Genomic DNA, 16,794 nt, shown 5'->3' on the forward strand with positions numbered 1-16,794 from the left:
AATAGAAAGAAGTTTCAGGATTAATTCAAACAACTGTTAAAACACACCTCTTAACTACAGTTCAGTTTTGTTTTTGTTTTTTAATTCTCTACGTATTTAGAATAAGAACATATTGTCAAGTATTTCACTAATTCATTTTAAAACATATTTCCATCTAGGATTTTAAAGTATATAAAAATCTCCACTGTCATTAAAACAACAATAAATCATCAGAAAATTGAAATACTTACACTTTTTTAAAGCTATCAAATAGCTGTGGCATAAAAAATAAAAATAACTAAAAAAACTAGAGTAATGCTTCCTTCTTAGCTTCTACTTTTTTGGGGGGTGGGGGTGAGCACAATGTCCATTTCACAACTGAAATTTACAATACATGGAAGAGAGACAGGAGAGTGTAATGCATAGTCAAGAGAAAAATCAGTTAATGAAAATCAACCTGGAAACAAGGCCATTACAGCAACTATGAAAAATAATTTAAAATATCTATAGAAAAGATGAATATAATAAATAAAGCAAGGGAAAATTAAGAGAGATTTGGAAAAATTCAACTCACTAGAAATCATCTGCAATAAAACACAGAGTAAAAGAAAAATTGAGTATAAATTGAACTCACTCTACAACCTGTAAGGCACTCTCAATTATTGAAACACATATGTATTTAGAGTCCAAGAAAGAGTTAGAGAGTGAATTGGATGAAAACATGAGGAATTATTTGCAGATAATTTTCTAATTTGATGAAAACATCCATCCACCTCTCCAGGAAGCTCAGAAAATAGTAAGAAGAGTAAATACTAAGTAACCACATTTATGTAACTTAAGGCATAATAGTCTAACTGCTAAAATCCTAAAATAAAGAGAAAAAATAATAATTAGAGATAAAGGGCATAGTAAATCAGGGAAACAATTATAAGAATGAAAACTGATTTCTATTAGAAACAATGGAGACTTGACCATAATAGAATATTAGTTTTCTAGTTCCAAAAGAAAAAAAAATTATCTCAATCTAAAATTCTCTATCAAGTGAAACTAACTTTATATTATCAATGTAGCTAAATAAAGACATTTTCAGGTAAATGAAAGCTGGGAGAGTTTATTGCCATCTGACCTGTACTACAAAAAATACTAAAGAAGTTTCTTCCTCTTGAAGGGTATTTATACTAGATTGATGCCTCCTTCTATAGAAATAAATAAAGAGCCTCATAAATGGTGAAGAAAGGGGTATATATAAAATAAATTTTTACTTTCACATGTATATTCTTCTTTAAAAAGATTCTTGACTGAGCAAGAAGGAGTAAAAGAAATCATGCTGCTGTAAGGTTCTTACAGTGTTCGCAAAGTAGGATAATTTTACTTGATGGTAGACTGTTACTAGTTAAAAATTAATGTTGTAATCTATAGACAGAATTAGCAAGCTTCAGTGAATGGGCCACATCTGGCATGCAGGTAGGTTTTGTAGGGACCATGAGCTAAAATTCCTTTTCACATTTTCCACTGACTGAATTTTCTTAAAAGGAAAACGTGATAGAGAGGATATGCATAACTCTTAATACCTAGAATACTTAATATCTGACTCTTTATAGAAAAAAATTCTGGTCCCTACTTAAGAGCAACCACCTTAAAAAATGCAAACATACATGTAAGAAAAAGAGGTAGTTAAAATATAAATGAATGAGATGAAATAAAGACAATAAAACCAAAAGAATAAATGGAGCAGACAAAAAAATATATATAAATGAGTAGAATTATAGAATTAAACCTAAACATAATTTTATTAACAATAAACATTAATAAATTTCAGAACATGGATCAAATGGGCTAATTCTTGAGAAATGTGAAATGCAAAACTTGACAAAGAAAAAGAGTATATAAACAAGCCTTTTGGCTTATTCAAAAATTGAAATCAGATTGATATGTCACATTTTCCCAAAATAGCCCAACTAAGATTTCCTTCAAGTGAGCTCTAGAACATCTTTAAGGAAAAATTATTTGCTTTCTTCTGTAAGTTCTTATACAAAATTATAAAGAGTTTAAGCTGCCAGCTCATTTTATGAGGCTAGTATAATCTTGATTAAAGAGGCAACTAAGAAAACACAAGAAAAGAAAATAACAGGTTCATTTCTCTTATGATTTAATTAGAAAACTCCTAAAGATAGTTTTGATTCAGAAGAAAGGCATTTTATGAATTTTAGCATCCACATGTTTTAATCTGTTTAGCAAAGCTAAAAATTATAGGGGTCTTCCTGACTTGGAAAAGCTTATACACTAATACTTTCAGCAATAAAACTGCTGAAAGGAGACCCTAGATATGACTCGTTTAGGGTAGAGAATAACACAAATTTTCTCCCCTGACACAGCTGCCATTTAACATAACACTGAGGTCCTGGATGAAGTTTAAAGAAAAGCAAAAGAAAAGGAGTTACAGAGAATGAACAGGAAGTGGTCAAATTGAGATTGTTTGCAGATGATATAATAATCTACCTAGAGGACAAAGCAGTTGAATCAAAAGGACTAGTAAGATAATTCAGTACCTGTGCCAGATAAAAGATGTATCCATGAAAGTTCCAGCTAATGAATTATAAACGAACAAAAATCAACAAGTAAGTAGAATTTTTAAAAAAGTTACTATACATAATACCAACAAAACTCTAAAGTAAATAAGAATCAAAAAAGAATACACAAGACAATTTTAGAAAAAAAAAGTTAAAATTTGAATAAAAAGCAGACAAGATATTCTGAATATGTGGAGAGATGTTTTATATTTTTGTATTGGATGACTTTATATAATAAATATACCAACTATCCCCAATTAAATCAGAAATTCAGTGTATTTTTAGTTAAATTTCCAGTTAATTTATCTGAAGAGCTTACTTTAAATTTTATATGAAGAATAAAACTCCGCTAATAGTTAAATGAAAAAAAAAAGGGAGGATTTGTTTAATTGGTTATAGACTATTTAGAATCATAGTATTACTAAAGTATTGTATTGGCACAAGAACAGGCAAATAAGCAAAAAAAAAAAAAAAGTCAGCGACAGATCACTGCACATTCAGGACTCAAATATGCAATATAGTTGGCTCTATTAATTCACTGGGACAAATCAAATTCTTTAGTAGTTTCATGAAATATGGATGAGTATGTAGAGAGAAATAAAATTGGAATCCTATCCAAAAGGATGAAAGATCTAGATGTGAAAGAAAAAAATGTATTAAAAATTATAGAAGAAGATGTAAGACGATGCTCTGTGACCAAAAGTTGGAACAGAATTTCCTAAATCAGATTTTAAAAGTGAAATTCATAAGGTGATAAACAAATAGATGGAGAGAGGATACATATACACATAATGGATGATACATAGATAGGCAGTTAGAGAGATGATAGATAGATGATAGATAGACAGATAGATAGATTGATTGATTGATAGACAGATAGATAGATAGAGTCTTCTGCACTGCATTCTTGTTGACACTTACATTCGTGGCCTAAATTAGATCCTGTACCTCTTTCAGGCTTGTTCTGAGCTCAGTCTCAGACTATTTTGCTGCTATGTTTACAAGTGATGTTTGTGAAGCCAAGCAAGAGGAGATCAAGATGGAAGGCATAGACCCAAATGCTCTCTGGGACCTTGTCCAATTTGCATATACAGGTACAGTAAAAGAATTATAGCTTCATGTTAATGTCTTGTGAATGTGAGAATTTGAACACAGGTTTTAAAGATTAAAAAAAAACTGTTGAGCATGTATCTTTCATTTCTTTTAGTTGAGAAAAATCAGACTACCTTTGCATTTGTCACTGAAATCACCAATGTACATATGTATACATATGCTCTACATTCTTCCACAAAGAATTTAAACTGGTTTATAATAATAGTCAATGGAATGATCTTGGGAGAGGAGAAGAGAGGTTATTAATTATTAACTATGAATTTGTTTATGGTCAAATTTAGAGCATTAAGAAAGAAAATTTTAATTTTCTTTCTTTTAGGAAATGATGGGTTCAAATAACTATTTTTTTCTTGTAATGTGTTTATTTCAATATTAAATCCTTCACAAAATGGACTTGGCAAACTTAGCTAAAAAGGAAAATGAAGATAACTAGAGTTGTGAGAATGGCTATTTTGGAAGATTTTTCTTCTGATCTACTATGCTCTTTTTTCTATTGGCCTTTGCACCATATTATATTTAGCAAAAATAATTTTGCCAAATTAGCAAACATTTGTTGAATGTTGCTCAATGTGCAAGTATTAGCTGTATCTCTGGAGAATAAACCGTGTCTGCCCTCCAGAAGCTCACAGTCCAAGTGGAGAAAACAGTTAAACAAGGGATAAATATGATAGAATACGAAATGTTAAGAGGGAGTTAGAGGGCATAAAACCTGCTATTCAGAGCATTATTATGGCTCACATTCATTTAAAACATTTTAATAACTTTCCAGATTAATAAGAGAAGGGGACATATTATACTAAAATCTTGTGACAGAAGCAAAGGGAAATAGTATGGATTGAAGTAATATTTTTTAGAAGTGGCGTGTAGTTCATTTTGCCTGAACACTTGATCATGGTGTGAAATGAGGAAAGAAAGAGAAGCTAGAGCCTGATTAACAAATAGCAGGACCTTAATTTAAGGAGCTATGTTTTTGCAGCATTTCTGGTTATGGGGAAGCGAGAGATGGCATTGTGAATATCAGCCACTAGAACCAAAATTTGTGGAACTAGTGGGAATATGTCCTCTTGGAGGATTTAGCTTCTCACAGAGAGGAGTTTGCTACACTAATGTTACACTTAGTAAATGAAACCTCTTTGGAAAGAAAAATGCACATGTTCTGGATGCTTGAATCACAAAGCAGCAATGTAATGGAAATACTTAGACATTTTCCAGCCTCAGTAATTTTTAAATTATAGTTTGTCAAAGCAAATATTGCATGGACAAAGTTAAACAGGTAAGCAAGTTTTTCTTCAAGTCTGTTGCAATAGGGGAGAGAGACCAGAACTCAGTCTTTACCTAATAGTGCTGAAACAAAGGTGGGGGGGGATTTTTAAGTGCTGGGGTAAAAGAGAGAACACAGGTCATTGCTGATTGGCTTTACCTAAAGGAAAAGTAAACTTTCTCCTATCTTTTGGAAAGAAGGTAGTTTTACAAATTGAAGCAAAGTGCCCACCTAAATTATGCTCCCAATCACCCCTCCAAAAAAAACCCCTGAGACATAAGTGTGCTATTTCCCTTGAGGCTGGCATTTAAAAGAGATGGCTTCCAGGTCCTTGAAAACATTCCTGGGTTGTAAAACTGGCAAGAGGCCAGTTTTTTTGTTTGTTTATTTTATTTTTGTTTTAATAATTTACATCTCAAAGAGAAAGAGAAATATTTATAATTACAAGTTTTCTAAAGTAAATGCTCTAAGAAAAAAGAGATCAAAGGTTTATAGTCAGGAAGTAGACTGTCTAAATTTTAGTAAAGCTGAGGGCACTTTAAGACCACCTTGTTCAATTTCAATTTGCATGCAACCTGAAATAATAGTATAAAAGTTCATTGGCCTCTCAGGCAAGAGATAGAAAACATAACCACATTACTGTTTCCTGGAAAGAGAAGAATCACAAAGCTAACACTTTAGGAATCCTTCTAGCCACATAAAAGCATAGATCCAACACTTACAACCTCCATGCCCTGGCAGTCTTGCATTTCTCAAGTGCAAAACTAGGTCAAAAGACATTTATCATCGTGTAGCAAAAAGTTGGAAGGTGTTTCAAAGCTCCCTGCTGAATGTAATGACCCAGATTTTTCTCTGCTTTGTAGAGGGCAGACCAGATACAAAGCTGCTGTTAAGTTACCACTGCCACTCTGGTCTTTGCTCCATAACAATTCCTCCCTGTTAGTTGATAAACTTCCAATTGTTAGTTTATAGAAATGTGCTTGATGAGCAAATCATTTACATCATAATATGGGGGGGGGGCTAGCCACAATATAAAGTATGTACCTTGTCTTTTGCTTTATATAATGTAAGAAATTATAACAATAGAAGAGATCAAGTGAACAGTGGTATAGCAAGGGAAAAATAGGAGGTATCTCTATGTGTGTATTTAGCTCACCTGCTAGCTGATCTCTAAGCTTTCCTTTGTAGAAAGCTAAAAATAAATGCATCACAGAAAAGGGGAAAGAATGAATGAACAGTGAGCTCCTTAAATGGTCATACAATTGGGAATATTTTCTTGAATTCTGAAGTTTGAAAGGCCTTGGAGAAACTAAGGAGGCTTAACTATGTCAAGAATTGACAGTTAACTACTAGCTGTAGAAGTACTGCACCCAGTAGAGATGGGTAAGAGACTTTGAAATGATTTAAACATATAAAATTTTCCATGAGATATGGAAAATCTTTTAGTTTTGAAAGAACCATATGTAGCTAATTTTTCTCTCAGAAATTAAAGAAAATAATGAATGGGTAAAGTAGCTTGGAATAACTTGCTAACAGAGGTAAGTGTCAATGATTATAGAGTTTAATAATCTTTGATTTGAAGAAAGAGGAAGCATTCTTTAAAGACTTCATGAGGTAAAATTTGTACATGTAAGACGTGGGAGACATTCTCTCTATTTCCCTTTCTTTTTTCCTACTCCATCAAATTAGAATGAGGAAGGATGGGACCAGGGGCCTCACAGAGTTTCAATAAGAACCAAAGCAAATATTTAAGATTTTTTCTGGTAATTGGGAAGAATGACCTGGGTAAAAAGGGGTGACTGCTGGGTAATAGCTCAAACAAAATTAGAATTTTTTCTAAAGAAAAATATATATAATAATAAACAGGTTAATACTAGCAACATATAAGGTAGAATAAAGAAAACCAACAAGGTCTTTGTGTTGACAACATTAAAGAAAACATTCTTGACAGTATGGAGGGTAAAGATACAATTATAAAAAAGATGATTAATTATTACAGTATCAAACTATTTAAAATAAGATGTACTATAATGTCAATTTTTTCACACACCATAATAGCTCAGGAATGAAAAGGAAATGAACATTTCCACTAGTGTTAGAAAGAATTGTATATCTAACAGGAGAGTTCTTATCACTTTTCTAAATTCTTGATTAACTTTAATGTCTTCTTTTTAAAACTTTCCATTGGGCTTTCTTTATAGTTTATTTATTAGGAAACCTGAGTGAGATCTTAGTCATTTATACAGAACAAAGGACTATTTAGCAACTGTGTATGTTATAAAATAGTGTCCTTTTACCACTGGTGTCTTAAATTTAAAGTTTGAATATTTAGTTTTAATCCAGAGAATATGTAATTATAAGGCAGTATATCAGTTTTTCAAAATCAAACCATAATTTAATTAAAAAATATGTGAGCACTTCTTGGGGGTCACACTAGGGATTAAAAAATAAAATATAAATTGAAACAGATTAAAATGACATAAACCTTTAAACAAATTTGGTAATGAATAGACTTATTGGAGTGAAATGGCCCTTTACTTTTGTTTTCAAAACGGGTAAAATCTGGGCTTCCCTGGTGGTGCAGTGGTTGAGAGTCTACCTGTTGATGCAAGGGACACAGGTTCATGCCCCGGTCCAGGAAGATCCCACATGCCATGGAGCGGCTGTGCCAGTGAGTCATGGCCGCTGAGCCTGTGCGTCCGGAGCCTATGCTCCGCAATGGGAGAGGCCACAACAGTGAGAGGTCCATGTACCGCAAAAAAACAAACAAAACAAAACAAAAAATACCTGGAAAGATCTATGTATCAGTATCCACTTAATGGCATTCTCAGCTGTATAGAGTCAAACGTACTTAAAAACAGCTTTTTAAACATTTTCCTACATGCAACGGTGTTTCAATTCTGTAACTGTACTCATCTAGAATAAAGATCTGGGGTATTATTTGTTTAATTTACAATAAAGCCTGTGGATTGGGATAATGAAGTCAAGGGTGTTCTGGAATTATTCTACAGAACATCTTCAGAAGGATGGAATCAGAGAAGCAAAGAAAAAATATGTTTACATTTTCTCATCATTCAACTTCCAAATTACTTAGAAAGTTAGAGATGTATAGAACTTTAGAAATTCTATCCTGAGCATTATAAATGTTACAAATGAACATTTTTCTATGACTAAGTATGTGACACAAAGCAGAGGCACCAAAACTACTTTTTACTGAGAATTACATATTTGCTATCTCAGATAAGCATTGACAAAATCATCAAAACATAAATCAGAACTTTGTTGGTCTCCTTTGAATTAATATGAAGGTACAGAATTTTTTTTTTCAGTGCTTAAGAGATTCTGAAGTTCTTGATGCAACCCATTCAGTGAGCTAAAGTAACCTGACAAAGATCAGTAGTAAGATGTTGAATCTATTACTAGAGTAAAATGTCAGAGCACAAATTGAATGGTATTATCTCTACTGAATCAATGTCCTTTTGTAGAGTATTAGTTACAATGGAGTTCCTTGGAGTGGCTTATGACTATCTTGCCCTCATAACACTTTGGGTAGATTAAATCGAATCCCCTATTGCTAGATAGTGACTCACTGCAGGTTTGAGTCATACTTCCTCCCAGTCTAGTGCTGGTTCTCTGCAGGAGCCAGTGATACCTGACAACCTCAGCACATGAATGCCTGACAGTTCTTGCCGTGTGATTACACTGAATGCCTCTCAAGTTTTACTGCATGCCCACTATGTGCTGGGCCCTATGATGGGCTCTGGAAGACAATATGCTGAATTACACACATTCTCTGCCTTCCAGGGTCTTTCCAATATAGGGTTTCAAATAACTAATTTTTGCTATCTTCTTTTGTATAAATATCCTTTTAGATATACACAGCCTAGTGTTTCCTCATTAGAGAATATTGTAAAGCCACTTTTGAAGGCCACTATATTGATTGTGTGAATATCAATTCTAGCCAAAAATTGATGATCACATTGTGAAAATGAAGCAGGAAGTTTTATATATTTGAAAAGGATGCTCTGCGATTCACTGTATTTTAAAGTTGCTTCAGGCTGATAGAAATTTCCTTCCAGTTTATCTCTTACATAGTCCCTATTATCCTGACATACTTGAAAATACACTGTGTTCATTGATGCATAAGGAAATAGAGTTTGAACAAATATGGAAGATGGGATTGCAGGGTTAGTAGCAAAGTGTCAGGTCCTGTAGAGAACTGATAAGGACAAGGTTTAAATAAAGCAAGCTGTCCATCTAGCAGTGGTATTAAAAAGAGGGGTAGAAAATTGAACTGGCAAGTGGCAAAAAAATCATACTGAAGAGTTAACATCTTAAAAAAAAAAAAAAAGGTTTATGTGCCACTGAAGTAAATTAAAGTCTTAGTACATGCTAAGGAATGGTAAAACACTTTCTACTTACTGCCAAACATTTGAAAGAAATAAATACACACACATATGGAGCTGAGATATTTAATGTTCTCCTTTAATATTGAAAATTATACATCAATATGTTCTGCATGGACTGAATACTCTAAATTCCCTCAGAATTTTTATTGTAATTAAAAGTAAATTATTGTTTTATTTTTATTACTTGTTTAATTCAAGTGGCATGAATATGCAGGCACATTAACAGAATATTAGTTTTAAACTTAGGGCTTTTACTATGAGAAAATTCTGTTCTCCATTTAAGAAATTGAGCCTTTAAAGATTGGTTTTACATATTACTGTTACCAAATAATTAAAAATATTGACTTAATAATTTTCATAGGATGTTGAAATAACCTATATTAATGAACAAGAAAAAAATAAAAATAATAAAGCAAAATAAAATCAACCAGTTATATATTGCCATTATTTTACCAGGGAACCTTGTGTGTATGTGTGTGTGTGTGTGTGTGTGTGTGTGTTTGCATGCATGCACAGCACTGAATAATATAAAATTAATTGAGGGAACATTATTGTGTAAAATAATTTAAAATGAGGTATATTTTGTGAATATTGTGTAATTTTTGTTGTTATTATTGAACTGTATTTTTGCTTTTTGCTATGGGATTCCATAGACAGACTGAAAATGAAATACCTGTGTGAAACTTAATATTTAGTCACTATAGAGGAAAGGTTTTGTCTCTTTTGCACTGTAACTCACATTTACTTTCTGAGGCTCTGAGTAAAGAAAATATCTCAAGTCTTGTCTTGTAATCAACTTTTCTTTAAAAATCTGCTTTTATTTTATTTTATTGATGTTCTCAATCTTATAATTGTTTACATTTTCCTCTGCTTTGGGTACTAGGAAGGCATGAACTGAATCATAGGCCACTATACCAACTGGGCGGGGTCGATGTTACGTATTCTTATGCCATTAACATTATATTGGATTAAATTTTCTCAGGATTATTTTACTGTCAGTCTAATCCCAAAATATCTGTACACTTGATTCTGTTGTATTTGAAGGGGCATACCTATGTATAGTGTAGTGTGTTGAATTCAACATTGGAAATATCTGAGAGCTTCTTTGGCCAGAAGTAATTCAACCAGAATTCATCATGATGTAGGCAGCCCGATGTTCATTCTGATTGTTGGGGATTTATTCTAATCAGCACTACTTATTTGTTACTTCTCATTAAGAATTTTGATTATAGCCCTTGGCCTTCCCCATTTTACAGTTTGGGAAATTAGTTAAATTACTTAGCTTTATGAAGTCTTAAAATAACTCAACTATAAGAAAGGGGGAAATAATAATGGCTGAGAGGACTCTTTTAAGGAGTAAATGAACTAATAAATTAAATGGGTTTAGCATAATGCTTAGCATATTGTAAGCACTCAATTATAATGATCATTCATGATAGGTATTTTTATAAGTTTTTTCAAGTCCTTTGTATAATCTGTTATAAAAAATGAATATAAAGACTGAGAACTGGGGAGGGAATAATCACTTTGTTCAACAAATATTTATAATGTTTGAATCCAATTTATTATATTATTCAGTATTACAATATGATTTCACATTCATATGTATGATTCGTGTACATTTTTAGTGGTACATGTTTTGTTTAAACCACCTACTTATAATTTTGCTACCTTATATGTTTGAGGTGTGTTTTTATCATGTATTACTTTTATTATTTTGTCTTATCTCAACTGACCCACACAGCAACATTCTGAGATGGATAGTTAAATCTTATTTTCAGATACAGAAATGAAAACACCCTAACACAGAGGCCAGCAAAGTAACATAGATGTGAAACCACAGTCTAGTTTTCCCAGTGACATATCAAGGTTCTTTCTACTAGTTGTAAAGTTACTCAACATTGTGTACGATTAATATGAAAAGGAATGCTGCTTATATGTATTTATGCTATGCCACACCGTGTGACCAATTTGACCTTACATTGACCTAATATCAACTGTCATCACATATAATTTTTCCTTTATAATTAATTTCCTTTTGCATAAAATCGTGAATAACCTGAGGAAAGTATGTAGATGTTACCTAAATGGAGAATTGTTTGTGATTGTTTATAGCATTATTTAAAATGTCCTCAGTCTTGGACATTCACAATTTCAGAATTTTGCAATTTTGTTTTATTATTTTAATCTAAATAAGAAGAATTATAAAAAGAAAACACTACACATGTTTAATATTTATATTTTAGCATGTTTCACACACATCTCAGTTATGCCTCACAATATTCATCTTTATCTTGCAATTGAGAAAACTGAAGCACCAACTACATATGTTTCTAAGTATGTACCTTTTAAAATACTCCTTTAGTTGAATTTTAACTACTTCTCAATACTTTTCATTTAAAATTTGATAGAGCTGATACTTTTTGTAGATTGTATCTAAAATCAACTAAACACAGCTAAAATCAATAAAGAAAAAAAAACAAGGCAACAAAACAACCTCAGTCACTACACCCCTCTTAAGATTTCCATAAATTACCCTTTGCCTGGTTTGCCATTTTTAGTGAGGAGTTACTTCCTCTTCATGTTTGAGAAAAGAATTTATAATGAGAACCCCAAACACTTTAATTTTAAATGCTTTCTCTCCCTCAGATAAAAGATGGTAAGGGCTGCCCAACCAGGAAAACAAGTTTCAGCCAGAAGTAGATTTTGTGCTCAAGATATCCTAAAGGAATATCTTATCCCTGACCCTTTAGACTGTGTGCTTGAACACTCTTAGGCACATTGTAGCTATGACTGCACTCCCCTCATATTCTTCAACCAGAGAAAACACTCTACACAAATGGCATTCATGCCAGTCTGATGTCTGATGCATGTTTCCCACACCATCTTTTCTTCTTTGGAGAAATGTTTATAAGTAGGTAGGGAAGGGGATAATGCAGAATAAAAAAATCAATAAAGAAAATCTAGACTAGTAATGGAAATTCACTCCTGTGAGAAGAATTCTAAAAGTCACTTAACATGTATTTAATATATAACATTTTTATTCCTGATACATTCATGTCTACAAAATGTACCAGTACTTTGAAATATATGTCATTAATTATTGTCAAGAGTTTTCCTGGGTTATGTATTCTACTTTATGATAAATGGACATTTTTTAAATAATATGATGTGTTTTAAAATTTTTGACACATTAATTTATTTATCAAATTAAGTTAAAGAAAACATATTTAGAACTGAAGTACAAACTTCATTCTACATATTTGTTTAATTTAAATTTGCCATTTTACAAAATGGCTTCAAAGTAAAATACATTAGTGAGGCCATCTGTATGTCTTCTTTGGAGAAATGTCTATTTAGATCTTCTGCCCATTATCTGACTGGGTTGTTTGTTTTTTTCATATGGAGCTGCAGAAGCTGTTTGTATATTTTAGATTAATCACCTGTTGGTTGCTTTGTTTGCAAAGATTTTCTCCTGTTGTGAAGGTTGTCTTTTTGTTTGTTTATGGTTTCCTTTGTTGTGCAAAATCTTTTAAGTTTAATTAGATCCCGTTTGTTTACTTTTGTTTTTATTTTCATTACTCTATGAGATAGATCATAAAAGATCTTGCTTTGATTTATATCGAAAAGTGTTCTGCCTATGTTTTCCTCTAAGACTTTTATGGTGTCTGGCCTTACATTTAGGTCTTTAACCCATTTTGAGTTTATTTTTGTGTATGGTGTTAGGGAGTGTTCTAATTTCATTATTTTACATGTAGCTGTCCAGTTTTCCCAGCACCACTTATTGAAGACTCTCTTTTTTTTTTTAACTTTTTATTTTATATTGGAGTATAGTTGATTAACAATGTTGTGATAGTTTCAGATGTATAGCAAAGTGATTCAGTTATACATAGATATTTATCTATTCTTTTCAAATTATTTTTCCATTTAGGTTGTTATACAATATTGCACAGAGTTCCCTGTGCTATACAGTAGGTCCCTGTTTATTATCCATTTTAAATATAGCAGTGTGTACATGTCAACCCCAAACTCCCTAACTATCCCCTTCCCTCACCTTTCCCCCCTGGTTACCATAAGTTCATTCTCTAAGTCTGTGAGTCTGTTTCTCCTTTGTAAATAAGTTCATTTGTATCATTTATTTTTAGATTCTGCATATAAGTGATATCTTATGATATTTATCTTTCTCTGTCTGATTTACTTCACTCAGTATGACAGTCTCTAAGCCCATCCATCTTGCTGCAAATGTCATTATTTCATTTTTTTAGTGGCTGAATAATATTCTAATGTATATATGTACCACAACTTCTTTATCCATTCCTCTGTTGATGGATATTTAGGTTGCTTCCATGTCTTGGCTATTCTAAACAGTACTGCAGTGAACATTGGGGTGCATTTATCCTTTCAGACCATGATTTTCTCTGAATATATGCCCAGGAGTGGGATTGCAGGATAATATGGTAGCTCCTTTTTTAGTTTTTTAAGGAACCTCCATACTGTTCTCCAGAGTGGCTGCACCAGTATACATTCTCGCCAACAGTATAGAAGGGTTCCCTTCTCTCCACACCCTCTCCAGCATTTATTGTTTGTGGATTTTCTAATGATAGCCATTTTGACTGGTGTGAGATAATATCTCATTGTAGTTTTGATTTGCATTTCCCTAATAATTAGCGAGGTTGAACAACTTTTCTTGTGCCTCTTGGCAATCTGTATGTCTTCTTAGGAGAAGTCTATTTAGGTATTCTACCCATTTTTTGATTGCATTGTTTGTTTTGATGATATTAAGCTGCATGTGCTGCTTGTAAATTTTGGAGACTACTCCCTTGTTGGTCACATCATTTGCAAATACATTCTCCCAATCTGTGGGTTGTCTTTCTGTTTTGTTTATGGTTTCCTTTTCTGTGCAAAAGCTTTTGAGTTTCATTAGGTCCCATTTGTTTATTTTTGTTTTTATTTTCATTACTTTAGGAGGTGGGTCAAAAAGGATCTTGATGTGCTTTGTGGCAAAGAGTGTTCTGCCTATATTTTCCTCTAAGAGTTTTATAGTGTCTGGTCTTACATTTAGGTCTTTAATCCATTTTGAGTTTATTTTGTGTATGGTCTTAGGGAGTGCTGTAATTTCATTCTTTTACATGTAGCTGTCCAGTTTTCTCCACAACACTTACTGAAGAGACTGTCTTTTCTCCATTGTATATTCTTGCCTCCTTTGTCATAGATTAGTTGACCAAAAGTGCATGGGTTTATCTCTGGGCTTTCTATCCTGCTCTATTTAACTATATTTCTGTTTTCATGCCAGTACCATACTGTCTTAATTACTGTAGCTTTGTAGTGTAGTCTGAAGTTAGGGAACCTGATTCCTTCAGCATCATTTTTCTTTCTTAAAGTTCCTTTGGCTATTTGTTGTTTCTTGTGTTTCCATACAAATTGTGAAATATTTTGTTCTAATTCTATGAAAAATGCATTGGTAATTTCATAGGGATTACACTGAATCTGTAGATTGCATTGGGTAGTATAGTCATTTTGACAATATTGATTCTTCCAATCCAAGAACATGGTATACCTCTCCATTTGTTTGTGTAGCCTTTGATTTCTTTCATTAGTACCTTATAGTTTTCTGAGTACAGTGCTTTTGCCTGCTTAGGTAGGTTTATTCCTAGGTATTTTATTCTTTCTGTTGCAGTGGTAAATGGGATTGTTTCCTTAATTTCTCTCTTTGATCTTTCATTGTTAGTGTATAGAAATGCAGAAGATTTCTGTGCATTAATTTTGTCTCCTGCAACTTTACCAAATTCATCGATTAGCTCTAGTAGTTTTCCAGTGACATCTTTTAGGATTTTCTATGTATAGTATCATGTCATCTGCAAACAGTGACAATTTAATTCTTCTTTTCCAATTTGGATTCCTTTTATTTATTTTTATTCTTTGATTGCTGTAGTAGGACTTCCAAAACTATGTTGAATAAAACTGGAGAGAGTGTACATCCTTGTCTTGTTCCTAATCTTAGAGGAAATGCTTTCAGCTTTTCACTGTTGAGTATGATGCTAGCTATATGTTTGTTATTTATGGCCTTTATTATGTTGAGGTATGTTCCCTCTATGTTCACTTTCTGGAGAGTTATTTTCATAAAGCTGTGTTGAATTTTGTCAAAAGCTTTTTCTGCATCTATTGAGATGATCATATGGTTTTTATTCTTCAATTTGTTGATGTGGTGTATCACACTGATTGATTTGTGGATATTGCAAAATCCTTGCAGGGCTTCCCTGGTGGCGCAGTGGTTGAGAGTCCACCTGCCGATGCAGGGGACATGGGTTCGTGCCCTGGTCCAGGAAGATCCCACATGCTGCGGAGCAGCTGGGCCCCTGAGCCATGGCCGCTGAGCCTGGGTGTCCGGTGCCTGTGCTCCACAACGGGAGAGGCCACAACAGTGAGAAGCCCGCGTACCGCAAAAAATAAAAAAAATGAAGAAAGAAAGAAAAGAAAAAGAAAAGAAAAATCCTTGCTTCCTTGGGATAAATCCCACTGGATCATGGTGTATGATCCTTTGATGTATTATTGAATTCGGATTGCTAGTATTTTGTTGAAGATTTTTGCATCTATGTTCATCAGTGGTTATTGGCCTGTAATTTTCTTTTTTTGTGGTATATTTGTCTAGTTTTGGTATCAGGATAATGGGGTCTCATAAAATGAGTTTGGGAGTTTTCCTTCCTCTGCAAGTTTTTGGAACAGTTTCAGAATGATGGGTGTTCGCTTTTCTCTATATGTTTGATTAAATTCACCTGTGAAGCCATCTGGTCCTGGACTTTTGTTTCTTAGAAGATTTTTAATCACAATTTCAATTTCATTACTTGTGATTGGTCTGTTCATACTTTCTGTTTCTTCCTGGTTCAGTCTTGGGAGATGGTATCTCTCTAAGAATGTGTCCATTTCTTCCAGGTTGTCCATTTTATTCGCATACAGTTTCTTGTAGTAGTCTCTTATGAGCCTTTGTATTTCTGTGGTGTAAGTTGTAACTTCTCCTTTTTCATTTCTAATTTTATTGCTTTGTGTCCTCTCCCTTTTTTTCTTGATTAGTCTGGCTAAAAGTTTATCAATTTTGTTTATCCTTCCAAAGAATCAGGTTTTAGTTTCATTGATCTTTGCTATTGTTTTCTTTGTCTCTATTTCATATATTTTCTGCTCTGATCTTTATGATTTCTTTCCTTGTACTAACTTTTGGTTTTGTTTGTTCTTCTTTCTCTAGTTGCTTTAGGTGTAAGGTTAGGTTGTTTATTTGAGATTTTTTTTTGTTTCCCAAGGTAAGATTTTATTGCTATAAACTTCCCTCTTAGAACTGTTTTGCTGCATCCCATAGATTCTGGATCATTGTGCTTTAATTTTCATTTGTGTCTATGTATTTTTTGATTTCCTCTTTGATTTCTTCAGTGATCCATTGCTTGCTTAGTAGCATATTGTTTTGCCTCCAAGT

General features: G+C 32.9%; 1 protein-coding gene across 2 annotated transcripts in view; it reads left to right on the forward strand.

The window, feature by feature from the left end:
* The window catches only part of KLHL1 (kelch like family member 1), a gene marked incomplete at both ends in the record, with an annotated part of 395,165 nt that overhangs the window by 170,171 nt on the left and 208,200 nt on the right, over positions 1 to 16,794 (forward strand). For both annotated transcript variants that reach the window (XM_079721747.1, XM_079721748.1), the window contains one exon: positions 3,507 to 3,643. In XM_079721747.1, the coding sequence (XP_079577873.1) occupies positions 3,507 to 3,643 (137 nt within the window). The remainder of the gene's footprint in view (positions 1 to 3,506; positions 3,644 to 16,794) is intronic.

This window comes from Hyperoodon ampullatus, assembly GCF_949752795.1.
Source record: "Hyperoodon ampullatus genome assembly, chromosome: 16".
NCBI lineage: Eukaryota > Metazoa > Chordata > Mammalia > Artiodactyla > Ziphiidae > Hyperoodon > Hyperoodon ampullatus.